General features: G+C 33.6%; 1 protein-coding gene across 6 annotated transcripts in view; it reads left to right on the top strand.

Moving 5' to 3' along the window:
- chchd3a (coiled-coil-helix-coiled-coil-helix domain containing 3a) overlaps positions 1–12,751 on the top strand; it is a 113,561-nt gene extending 100,810 nt beyond the window's left edge. For all 6 annotated transcript variants that reach the window (NM_001309796.1, NM_214804.2, XM_087246445.1 and 3 more), the window contains 2 exons: positions 2,142–2,277; positions 12,148–12,751. In NM_001309796.1, coding sequence (NP_001296725.1) covers positions 2,142–2,277; positions 12,148–12,171 — 160 coding nt within the window. In that variant the 3' untranslated portion in view covers positions 12,172–12,751. The remainder of the gene's footprint in view (positions 1–2,141; positions 2,278–12,147) is intronic.
- Positions 12,752–13,079: the final 328 nt, after the last annotated feature.

Below are 13,079 nucleotides of genomic sequence, written 5' to 3'. Positions count from 1 at the left end.
AAATTTTTGCGACCTTGGGTGATAGACGAGTTTTTGATAGGGATCTGCTAGGTCTTGTCAAATCCAATAGGAAACTCAATGCTGTCTGCCTCAGATTTTGGGATATTCTGGGCAATGTTTGCAAAGGCACTTTGTATAGGCACTTTCCAGTGAAGCACACGTGTTTCTTACTAATTGTCAACATGGTGACCATAGTTTCTTCCACAATTTTATTACATTTGCATACCTATATTATTAGTGTATTGGAATGTACTTTTATCTAGGCTAAAAAGAAATGTTGACAAACAGGAACATTTAGAGAGGTCAGAAGTAGAAGCTTTTTTACAAATCAATCAGTCAATCAATTTCACTAAGCATTTTTTGATTATTAGTAATTCTGATAAATATTGTACACTAGCCCAATTATTGGGCCTAGTTTCTTTTTTTTAATGCATTTTCTTTAGATGGAGGTTTGTGTGTATACTTGTTTTATATCCCAGTGGGTTCCTTAACCTGAATGCACAAACACTCATGGGGACTCATTTGCCAAATTGAGGTCATACAGAATGACCTACTTTGAAAATTGTTAAAATGCTGATTGTTTTCTGTAAGTGTTGGGTTTAGGGGTAGGCAGACTGAATATACTGTTAGTACAGTATACAAATATGTACGTCTATAAGAGTCCCCACCAAGATGTACAGTAGGAGTGTGTGTGGGTTTCTACAGACCATTTCAATGTGCTCATGTCATTGGCCTATTGACATTTCCTGCTTGTTATTAAACTATTTTATAACTGTAACAGGAGACAATTTAATCATAACTTAATTTTTTGACTTATTAATGTTATTAACTTAATGTTTTAATCATGACTTAATGTTAACAGCTGTCATAACATTATTTATCAATATGTGGCTCTTTTTGGATTCTCTGAAGCTATAAAAATTAATAGTGTAAAACAGGAAGTATGTTGGGACCATTGTTTTTGTTTACATCACTCAAAATGGTCTATACTGATTTTGGTGGTTTACGAGTAAATTTGTATGATGACTTGGGTATGACCTTGGTATTACCATGTTGAGGTGGTTTATGAGGACATGTCCTGCATAATTCAAAACTGTTGAAAAAGATACTTAACAGGGTCTTTTTCAAAATTAGCAACAGGTCAGTCCTGCAAGAGGTTGGTTTAGGGGTAGGGTTAGTGTACGAGGATATAAGCAGTTTTAACATACATTGCCCCAATGGCAAATCCACCAAAACCATGCGTGTGCATGTGTGTTTGCGTTTCAGTGAGGGAGCACCTGACGATGTCGGGCCGTCAGTTACAGCCTCAAGCGCGGGCCAAAGCCCAACCGAACTGTGCTTTGGCACATCTCTTCCAATCAGGCCAGGGCTGGCCAACCGAACCACGCCTAGGCCCCATTCGCAACACTCAAACCTGTCAAACGAACCAGGAACGTGCCTGCGAATGGTTTGGATAGCATAGTGTGAGCGCACCCTAATCCTGTTGGTGGATTTACTTAGCTATACTTGGGGGACTCATTTGCCACCAGAAGTTAACCAAATCTGACAAAATACTGTATGCGTCATCACAAGTCAATTGGAGTTTGGATTTGCTCATTTCATGCATCCATCAATTTGTCCATATGGTGTTATCTATCAATTTTTAATTCATTATCTTAATTAGCATTATTAGTATTGTAACTGCTGTATTTTTGTATTGTATTGTTTTCATTGTATGTCTGCAGCAGTATGATGATGCGCATAACAAATTTCCTGTCCAGAACAATAAAATTTGTTTTCTGTTACGTTTGTGTTGTTCAGGATGTTCAGCCTCCACAGTTGATGTATGTCTTGAAGTAGCCTCTCTTTAGACCTATCGCACTGTGATTCAACACGCAATTATCCTGCAAACTAATTCTGCACCAATCAATTCCGCCATTGATCAGTGATCGATCTGATGTTTACTTTTAAAAACACAGCAAGAGCATCATTTAACGGCTCTTTGTCACTGCCATGGGATCAGTTTATTAAAAATGGAAAATATAATTATGATGGATGACCACATTCATTTGCTAAATTTATCTGTCCTCTGACAGTTTTTTTTCTTTCTCTCCTTCCCTTCTCTTGTACTTTTTTGTTCTCTCTCTCTCTTTCTCTCTCAGGCGATATGAAATTAGTCCAGTATGTACCGACCTTCAGGGGCAGATTCTGAAGTGCTACAGAGAAAATGCTGGGAAAACACTGCTGTGCTCCAACATCGCCTCTCAGTACCTGCAGTGTGTCAACCATGCTAAACAGGTGAGTGTGTGAGGGTGTCTGTGTTTATGCATAACACGAGTGGCTAGTCATAGTTTAGTTGAATCAGATCAAAATTAGCATGATGCCCATTGTATTTTTAACTTTGACCAAAATAATACAATTTTAATTATTATGAAAAAACATTAAACTAACATATTTCCGTACCCACTAAAGGTTAGTGGCACGTGCAAATCATCAAATGAATATTATTACTATTATTGTTTTTTTATGATGATGATGATATTTTTGTTGTTGTTGTTTTTTTATTAATCAATTATCTATTTAATTGATTCATAAATTTTGCTAGTTCATGTAACTTTATTTGAATCTTAATTAATATATAATAAAGTGGCAGTAGCAGTAATAGAAGTAATAGTACTAGTAGTAGAAGTAGTTACATTATAAACATTTGTTAAACTATCACTATAATATTTTAAAGTTGTTATTAGATTTATTATTATTTTAAACATGTTATTATATTTTTATGTTTACATACATTTACAGAAATAATACTTGCATTTGTTTTCATTTGCTTAAAGCAAAAAGCTTTCCTTTTTGGTGGAAATCTATTGGAAAATGACTATTGGAAAATGCTTTTCTCTAATAACAGATTTAAAAATCCTTTTCATTGCACACTTAGAAACAAGTTTGCCCCTTTTCAAATGCACATTACAAGTGGCTTGACACTTGCAAAGATGGAGTTCACAGTGAAACATGTGCCACATAATAGACTGTACTGCCTTTATATAATTCATGCAAAATGTAACATTCTTAAGTATTATTACAATTAATAAATCCAATGAGTAACACTATTACAGTGCATACAGTGGGAGAAAATATGTCACCATTTTCAAAAAACATATTTCTGAAGGTGCTGTTGACTTGAAAGTTTCACCTGATGTTGGTAACAACCAAAGAAATCCATATATGCAAAGAAAACAAATCTAATTTGTTTACAAATTAAGTTATGTGTAATAAAATTAAATTACACAGGGAAAAATGATTGAACACATGAAGAAAGGGGGCTGTAGAAAGGCAGCGAAAGCCCAGACAGCTGTTGAAATCTCTCAGTAGAATCTCTTTGTCATTGTAAATTAATAGCTGCTTCAGTCCAACATCTACATTGTCAGGATGGTGAAGATGAAAGCAGGGTAGACATTTCAGCAAGACAATGGCTGCGTCCGAAACCGCATACTTCCACACTATATAGTACGCTAAAATCAGTATGCGAGCCGAGTAGTATGTCCGAATTTCTAGAATTCGAAAATCAGTAGGCAAGAAGTACCCGAATGACTTACTACTTCCGGCGAGATTCTGCAGTGCGAATTACATGCACGCTGCGCTATCCCATAATGCTCCGTGAAAGAAATCATGAATGGAAGAGAGGCGACGCAACTGACGCAGGTAGGTCACGTGACCATGACAAAATGGCGGATGTAGTACGTCCGAATTCCATTCATACTTTTCACATTTATACTGTATAGAACATACTTTTCTAACGGCCGAGTAGTACGTTTAAATTCAACTGCAGTACCTACTGAGTAGTAGGCGTTTTCGGACGGAGCCAATGATCCAAACACAGCCAAGGAAACTCTTAAATGCTTTCAAAGAAAGAAAATCAAGCTGTAGAATGGCTGAGCCAATCACCTGCCTTGAATTCAATAGAAAATCAGATTTGATCGACGAGACCCACAGAACCATCAAGATTTTTACGCCCTGTTGAAGTCTGTAAAAAAAATAACTCAGACCTGAGCAATGCATTTAACTTCACTCTCCATATGAGAGGCATCTTTAAGCTGTCATCACTAATAAAGCCTTTTATATAAAGTATTAAGAACATTTCAGTAGTTCAGTACTTTCTCCTTGTGTAATTCCACTGTTATTACACAGAACTATTTTTTCAGATATATTTTTATTGCTGTTTTATTTTTATGTTTGTTTTGTTTGGGTTTTTATCTAAATCTGGTTCAATTCCATGTCAACAGCTCCTTTAGAAGTATTGTTCCCTAAGAACACTTATTTCACCTACTGTATATTCACCAAATCTAGTGTTTACTCTCATTTGGTGCTGAGGTGGTGTTAAATTTAGGCTCCGCATTAAAGTCAGAACTTTTCCATTTATACCCATAGAGCCTTGGGTTGTGCGTTAAATCGCATTCATGTGTGTGCGGCTTGTTTTGTTCGTTTTACCACTTTCCAGCAAACCTAGAATACGAATTAGCATCTACAACTGCTCTTTAGCCCACAGCATTAAGATCCAGTGAAACAGCCTTTCCATCCTCTGCAAGCCCTGTAATAACACACTCTCTGCTTGACCCGCACCTCCATTTGCAAATGGAAACTTCTGCCTAGTGTTCTCTCACTTTCCGCTTGGCTACAGGCGCCACTAAGTTCACTCGAAATTGTAGGCTCAGACGAAAAGAGTCATTTCCATAATACCAGCTGACAGCTGCTGTTCTTGGTGTGAGCCTAAGTGTGTGTTAAATGAAGTAAGTAGGAACGGGGATGTGTCATTTAAATAGTGCGGTCCCACAATCCCCCTCTGCAGCATCCCTGCTCCCGAATCTGCAATGCAAGGATGGAAATGGGCAGACCCTTTCCGAAAATCTCCTCTGCGCACACTCCAGCAGTTCCACGCAAACACAATTTATATTCAGATGGGATTGTTCCATTAGGTTTTTACAAAGGCACAGTGTTGGAGGCTTTGGGAGGCTTGTTTTTTTCAAATAACTTCAGAAGACTTGCTTTTTTTATGTGTGTGTATGTGTGTGTGTTATCCTGCAACTTTTTTATATTACTTTTTAAATACTTGACATTTGTTTTTATACAGGTTTTGTTGAATAGTTTTTTCTTTTTTGTATTTTTTAGAATTTATTTTTTAGAATACTTGGCATATTTGTTGTTTATTGTTTTTTTTTTTTTGTTTGTTTGTTTTTTTTTGGTAACACTTCACAGTAAGGTTGTATTAGTTAAATGCATTTACTAACATGAACAAACAATGAACCATCCATTTACACAGCTATTTGTTCATGTTATTTAGCATTAAGATACAGTTGTTCATTGTTTGTTCATGGTGCATTAACTAATTTTAACAAGCATGAATTTGGATGTCAATAATGCATTAGTAATAATGCATGTTGAATTATGATTTTTAAATGCTGTACAAGTTGTTCATACGTAATTCATGTTAGTAAATGCATTAGCTAGTGCTAAGTGTTAGCCTTTTTTAGCATTTGTGTTTTGTTGACTTTTGTTTTGTTTTGATTTTACTTCAGAATACTTGTAAATTTAGATTTTTGTTTTGTTGATTTTTCACTTTATTTCTGAAGATTTTAATTTCTCAAATAAGTTTTTTAAGAGTACTTGGCTTATTTGTTTTTCATTGTTTTTTTTTTTGTTTGTTTGTTTTTTGTCATCGATTTTTTTGTGATTTTTATTTTTTGTTTTAATCTAGAAACTAAAGAATAACATTTTGTTTTTGGTCTGGTTTGTTACATTTTTTTTTAGAAGACTTTTTATTATTGTTTTTGTTCTGAATTTGTTGATTTTAGTTTTGTGTTTTGTTTATTTGAATTTTATTTATGAACATTTCTTAATTTTTTGTTTTGTTGAATTTTGTTTTGTGTATTTTCAGTTGTCTTTACATTTCTTTTGTTTGTTTTCATATTTCTTAAGAATAATAATTTTTTCTGGTTTCGTTGATCTGTTTTTTTTTTATTAACTCCAGAGCACATCTTATTTTTGTTTTTGCTCAGGTTTTGTTGACTTGTATTTACTTCTGTTTGTTTTAATTTCTATATTTAGTGAAGTTCAGCTCTAAATTGTAAGCTCAGATGAAATAATAATTTTCGTAATATCAGCTGACAGCTGCTGTTATTAGTTTACGCCTAAGTGTAAGTTAAATAAAGCAAATGGGAATGGGAACGTGTGATTTAAATAGCGCCATCCCACAATCCTCCACTGCAGCCTTTCTGCTCCCAAATCTGCATTGCAAGAATGGAAATGTGGCAAAAAGTGGACCAAAACTTTCAGGAAAAATCTCCTCCGCAATTCCATGCAAACACAATTTATATTCAGATGGGATCGTTCCATTAGACTTTTACAACAGCACTGTTTGGGAGGCGCAAGCGAGTGAATGTTGCCCTCTGGGGTATTAGTTTAAAGCAGTGCTGCGAATTCTGCAGCACTTAAGCAATACATCATGTAAATAAAGAGATGTTTTATTCATTGTTGTGTATGCGCCAAATTTACCTGTAACTTCTTTAGTATCTCTAATGTTTCCCTGTTTTTTCTGTTTGCGTATATGCATGCTCTTCCTGGTAAATTTAATATGGATGCCTGTGATGGCATGAGGTATTTCATGATTTTATTTACTCTGCTGTAAGGAGCAGAGGTTAGCTGTGTAATAAACTCTTATTAGTCACACAGGAATACCCACAAATAATAACAGCCAGATAACAAAACAGCTGCTCATGTGCTTTGCATGTGTTTGTGTGAGAATGAGAAATTTAACCACCCTGTTACTTTGCAGATATGTAAAATATTTGTTTTTTAAATATTTTTGGAGAATTAATTTATGTATTTTTTCTTTATTATCTTGCCTTTTTTTTTCTGGTTTTATAGTTTTTTGTTTTGGCTTGTTTTTTTATAAAAATGATGAAAATAATAACATAATAATAATAATAATAATAATAAAAAATAATAGTAATACAAAATAATAATAATAATAATTATTATTATTATTAGTAGTAGTAGTAGTAATAGCAGCAGTAGTAGTATTAGTAGTAGTAGTATTACTTCAGAAAACTTGGCCTTTTTGTTTTTATATTTTGTTTTTTGTTTGTTTTAAAATTACTTCAGAAAAGTTGCACTTACAAAAATATGACTCTAGAGAGCAAATGTCTACTATTTTAGTCAGTTTGATTAGTTTAAGTTAAAATGGCTTGAAAATATACACTTCTACATTGAATTATTAGTCTGGTTTAGTTGAATTTTCTTTTCTTGTCTTTTGTTTATTTTCATTTGATTTCAGAAGACTTATTTTTGTCTTTGTTTCAGTTTAGTTTTTTTTTGTTTAGTTTATTTAAATTTTATTTTTGAAGATTAAAATTTTTCTTATGAATTTTAGAATACTTGGCATATTGGTGTTCATGTTTTGTTGATTTTTGTTTTGTGATTTTGTTTATTTTTTGTTTTACTTCTGAAGACTTGTAAATGTATTTTTTGGTTTTGTTTTGTTGGGTTTTGTTTTGTGATTTTGTTTATATTTGTTTTTTTCACAAGACTTCTTGTATTTAGTCTGTTTTTTTTTTTTTTAGATTTTTTTGTGTTTTGTTTATTTTTATTTTATTTCTGAAGATTAAATTTTCTAATTCATTTTTTTAGAATACTATTGTTTTGGTTTTGTTGCTGGAATATTTGTTGTTCATTGTTTTTTGTATTTATGTTTTGTTGATTTTTGCTTTGTAATTTTGTTGATTTTTTTTTTTTTTTTTTTTTTTACTTCAGAAAAAATTTTACATTTAGTTTTTTTGTCTGGTTTTGTTGATTTTTGTTTTGTTTATTGTTATATATATATATATATATATATATATATATATATATATATATATATATATATATATATATATATATATATATATATATATATATATATATATATATATATATATATATATATGTTATTTTTGTTTTTGGTTCCAGTTCTTTTTTTTTTCTTTTTTTTTCTTAAACCAATACTTTATCAGTTTCTTCTTCTTTATCTTGACATTTTTGTTTTTGTTCTTGTTCTGGTGTTACAGATTTTTGTTTTGGCTTGTTTTAAATAATAATTATAATTATTATTATTACTGTTGTTGTTGTTGTTGTTGTTGTTGTTGTTGTTATTCATTTCATTCATTCATTAATTTTTTTTTTTTTTAGCTTAGTCCCTTTATTAATCTGAGGTCACCACAACGGAATAAACCGCCAACTTATCCAGCACATTTTTACGCAGAGGATGCCCTTCCAGCCGCAACTCTGGGAAACATTATTTTTATTATTGTTATTATTACTTCAGAAAACTTGCCATTTTTTTTTATTTTATACTTTGTTTTTGTGTTTTTTCAAATTACTTCAGAAAACTTGCACTGTCAAAAATATGACAAAGTCATGAGAACCAATGTCTGCTATTTTAGTCAGTTTGACTAATTTAAGTTGAGATGACTAAAACATTTTATTTGATTCAGCTCAACAATTTAAAACAATAAGATCTTTTTTTACAGTGTGGGATTTGTTTCCTTTTTTGTAGTTTTTTTTTTCTGGATTTGGTTAGTTTTCATTTTTCATAAGAAAACTTTCCATTCCTCATTTTTTCTTTGTTGTTTTTGTTTTGCTTTCATAATGTACTACCCAATATTCTTCCCAACAAAAAATAAGTTTTTGTATATATTGTATTCATATCAGAACCCAGTCTTTTTATCTCTACATTCAATTCATACTTTATACTCAAAACTCCTCTAAAATATAATTTCTCTGAGCTGTAGATTCAGCAGTGATATACTGCAGCAGTATTGCTAAAGCTGAAAAACGGTTCAGGCAACTCTGCTAGATCTTAAGGCAGTGTTTTTCCACTGATTTTTGGATGCAGATTTAATATTGTGCATCAAATGATAATCTAAAATGATTAGCAAATTGCAAAAAAAATTAAAAATAAATAAAATAAAAATAAAATATATATATATATATATATATATATATATATATATATATATATATATATATATATATATATATATATATATATATATATATATATATAATAGTAAAGTATGTACAAATTACACAGGGAAACATTATAATACTGAACTTTAATGAACTGCATAGAGGAACTACAATATGCAACTATAAGTTATATGCTCATGTTTAATGTCTTGGCTTTTAACTTGATCTTTTGTTTATTCTTAAGAATGTGAGTTTTTTTACATTTCCTTCTTGCCATCTGATTTGACTAATAGTCTAACAAGTTATTAACAAATACATTTGCAATAAAAAGACAATGTTAGTTTAAGTGATCACCACACATACAGTAGTAGGTTCTCCCCCAATCCCCATCATTCTGACTGCCATCTATCACCACTCCAGATCTCCGTGTCTGATATGTTGTCCAGTCCCTGCTTTGTCTGTCTGGATCTGGAAGTCCCTCAGGATACATTCTGAGCGAACAAGGGCCGGATAACACTGTATATTTGTATAAACAAGTCTTATTGAAAGAATCTAGATAAGATGTCTCTAATCAGTGGTCAACATAGCTAAAGAGCTGAACAGGAATGAATTCCCCCGATGCGGCCTGACTAGCGGAGAGGCTAACGACAGTGATCGGTCATGGCGGTGGCTTTGTGAACGTAATTACTCCATGGTTTTATCTCCTTGGACTGATAATATTTTGGCTGTGACCTTCTTCTCCTCCTTCCATCACTTTGTAAAGCGTTGACTGCGGTACAGCCCAGAGCCGATAGTGCCCTGAGCCCAGAGATAAAGCAAAACACCCTCTTCCTCTCAAAGCACCATGAATACTACTTTATCACCCACAATCTCTCATTCGCTCTTTCTTATTCTTAACGCGTGGTCAGACTCTCTCTCTCTCTCTCTTTTTTTCTCTCAACTGTTGTCCAGTCTTTCTGTGTATGAGTTTTGGACTGCAGCATCTGTTTGTGCCGAGGCGTATTTTTCAGCGGCTCAAACTTGTGTCCTTCAGAGGTTTGGGACAAATGTCACCACCTGTTCGAGTGGTTGTGTCTACTCTAGAACTTTCCGGTTATTTGCAGCATTAGGAAAGCGTGCTGGTATAGAGCGTGCTCAGTGTGTTTGAGCGGTACAGAAATGTGTTGTTTTTTTTGTTGAGCTTTGAAGGGATTTTTTGAACTTTGTTATTGCAAGTTGTACGATTTACTTCTGTAGCTCACAAATTTAATTAACTCAATTTATTGTGTTTTCTTTGGTCTTTTCAATGCAATTAAAGTTGACAAAAACCATCTGGAAATTTTTATTGTATGATTGTTTATGAATTCTACTAAATTATTTATGTTTTAGGCCTTTTTTTCATTTTGGTTTTGTTTTGCTTATTTGTCATATTTTTACGTTTTCACTTTAAATATAAATATATTTCAAGAGTTCACACTTAGATATTGCTTGATTATAATAGCAGGTTTGGAATGCTGTCCTGGGAGAGAATCCTGAGCTCGGAGATAACTGAGCCCAGGCCTCCTGACTGGTCAATGAGCATGTTAGGGGGTACGAGATCAGGTAGTTCTCGAGAGCTCCCCCTAGTAAAGGAGGAAAGGGGCAGATGGGGTGCATGGCGGGATTCTTCAAAAACGAAGATGAGGGAGTAATGCTAGTTGGGCTATTTATAGTGAGTTTGAAATGATCCTATTGGCTTACTAATGATTACAGATGAGGGACCAGCTGTGATCAATCATATCACGTGCTCCTCTCGAAATTAGTTTATGAAACTTTTCATATTTTTAAATTATTAGTTTTAGTATAGTGCTTTAATTGAAACTTTTTTTATAGTTGAAGTCAGAATTATTAAACCCCCTGAATTATTAACCCCCATGTTTATTTTTGTTCCCCATTTCTGTTTAACGGGGAGAAATTTTTTTTCAACACATTTCTAATCATAATAGTTTTAATAACTCATTTCTAGTAACTGATTTATTTTATCTTTGCCATGATGAAAATAATATTTGACTAGATATTTTTCAAGATACTTCTATACAGCTTAAAGTGACATTTATAGGCTTAACTGTTAACATGTTAGGGTATTTAGGCAAGTTATTGTATTATGATGTTTTTTTCTGTAGACTATTGAAAAAAAATTAGCTTAAAGGGGCTAATAATTTTGTCCTTAAAATGGTGTTTAAAAAAAACTTAAAAACTGCTTTTATTCTAGCCGAAATAAAACAAACAATTCAAAAATGTTGATATTTATATTTTCAATCATTAATATGCGATATTGATGCGATATATATTTAGAATTTATACATTTATAGTGAAGACACACAATAACCCCCCAAAAAAAGATAAACATTAACATATCTATGCAAACTTTAATAAGACTTAGTGGTCTTCATTTTAAAAAGTGTGTAGATTTTGGGTGTTTTATTAGATTTTTTCTTAATTATGGCATGACATGAATGCATCAGTCACATAGACTACTACACAGCATTTTTAGGAGCTTGAAAATTAGCCACCATCCACTTTTATTGTATGGAAAGGAGCAGCATGAACATTGTGCAAAACATCTTTTTTGTTTTCACGTGGGAACATGATATGGGATGTATTATCACTTTAAAGTTCTGAGTGCACCTCACTTGCACTCTTAACAAATCCTAAATATTCAATTTCACTCTGAGCTGTGTCAGATTACACATAAAGTGTTGCTACTGCAATTTATCTTGATAAGAATGTGAGTTCAAACAAGGACACATCTGTTTTGTTGCCCCTCCAAACCTCTCCATTCCTCCTTCGTTTTTTTTTACAGTCTTCACGACAGACCGTGACGCCCATCTATTATCTCCACCTCACCTTCTTTGCTATACTCTTTCTCTCTCTCCATCTCTCCTTCTTCTCTCACTCCAGGGATTCTTATTTCCTGTTATCGGGTGCAGTAGTCTGAGAGGGATGCGTATTGACAGGAAGAAAGAGCCGCATGTTTACGTTTGATTGTATTGGGGCTTTTTGTTTTCACCGTGGTTTTCCGTGCGGTTCAAGAATATGCTCCCATGCATTCTCTCCCTTCCTTGCATATTTTGCTTGCAGATGCTGTGGAAATGCTCTCTTTTTTCCCCCTACAGTAACACACATTTTGTCTCTGTGTCATTTCTCTAGGAGAAGTTGAGGACTGGAGGTTAAGTCACAGAGCAGGAAAAGAGGAAGACCTGTTTGTATCTGTGATCTCACCGTTTATCGACTGTTGCCAATGAAAGACGCCACCCGGAGACACACCTGGGCAGAATCTGCAGTGAATTGAGAGATAAACCCTTGAACCTTCCTTTGCTTTCCTATACCTTTCCCCCTCCACTTTCCTCCTTCCTGTTACACAGTAAAAGGGAAAAGAACAGAATCCATTAGCAGTGGCGATCGTAGGTTGAACTCGAGCGTTCTGAGCACCCGAACCAGAAAACACACGCTATTTTTGGTTCACAAATGATAGCACACAGAGAAAAAAAGGCGAACTAGACACCAAATATAGCTCACACTAGACCCATCCATTAAGGTGGTTCTAGAGTTGGTTAGTTACTGTAGCGTCACTTATCCAATCGTCTACCTGTGATCCATCCTGCTAACCCACCATCACACTCTACATTGCTCTAGTCACATCTTAGTTGTGTTTTTGCGTGATGTTCGTTATCGGTTTTTGTTGTGTCATTCACAGGAATCAGGTTTGAGCTCCTGATTTGCGTTAAAAATAAAACGTTCAAAACCCAAGCAACTTCTAAATGTGTCCTATTGTTTTTTTAATAGCAGGGCATGTATGATGTGGATTATATGACTAATCAAATGCATCGCACATATTTTTATAAAGCAAGTGCTTTTCGTGTTCCAAGCCAATTTGAGGTTTTGATTTTGACGTTTTACACACTTTTTTTCTTTAAACATGTCAGAACAGATCATGGGTGCGTTTCCCAAACAACAACATAACTAAGGGCTGAACTATCATAGTACAATGCATCGTTTGGGAAAAAGAACGATGTAGTGAGGAGTGTTTCCCAAAACCGTAGTTGCTTTGTCTCAAATCCATAATTTGAACCATGTTAGTT

Source organism: Danio rerio, chromosome 4 (assembly GCF_052040795.2).
Source record: "Danio rerio strain M-AB ecotype USA chromosome 4, GRCz13ab, whole genome shotgun sequence".
Classification (NCBI taxonomy): domain Eukaryota; kingdom Metazoa; phylum Chordata; class Actinopteri; order Cypriniformes; family Danionidae; genus Danio; species Danio rerio.
The sequence above is the reverse complement of the archived record's forward strand: the minus strand, read 5'-3'. Positions and strand labels throughout refer to the sequence as shown.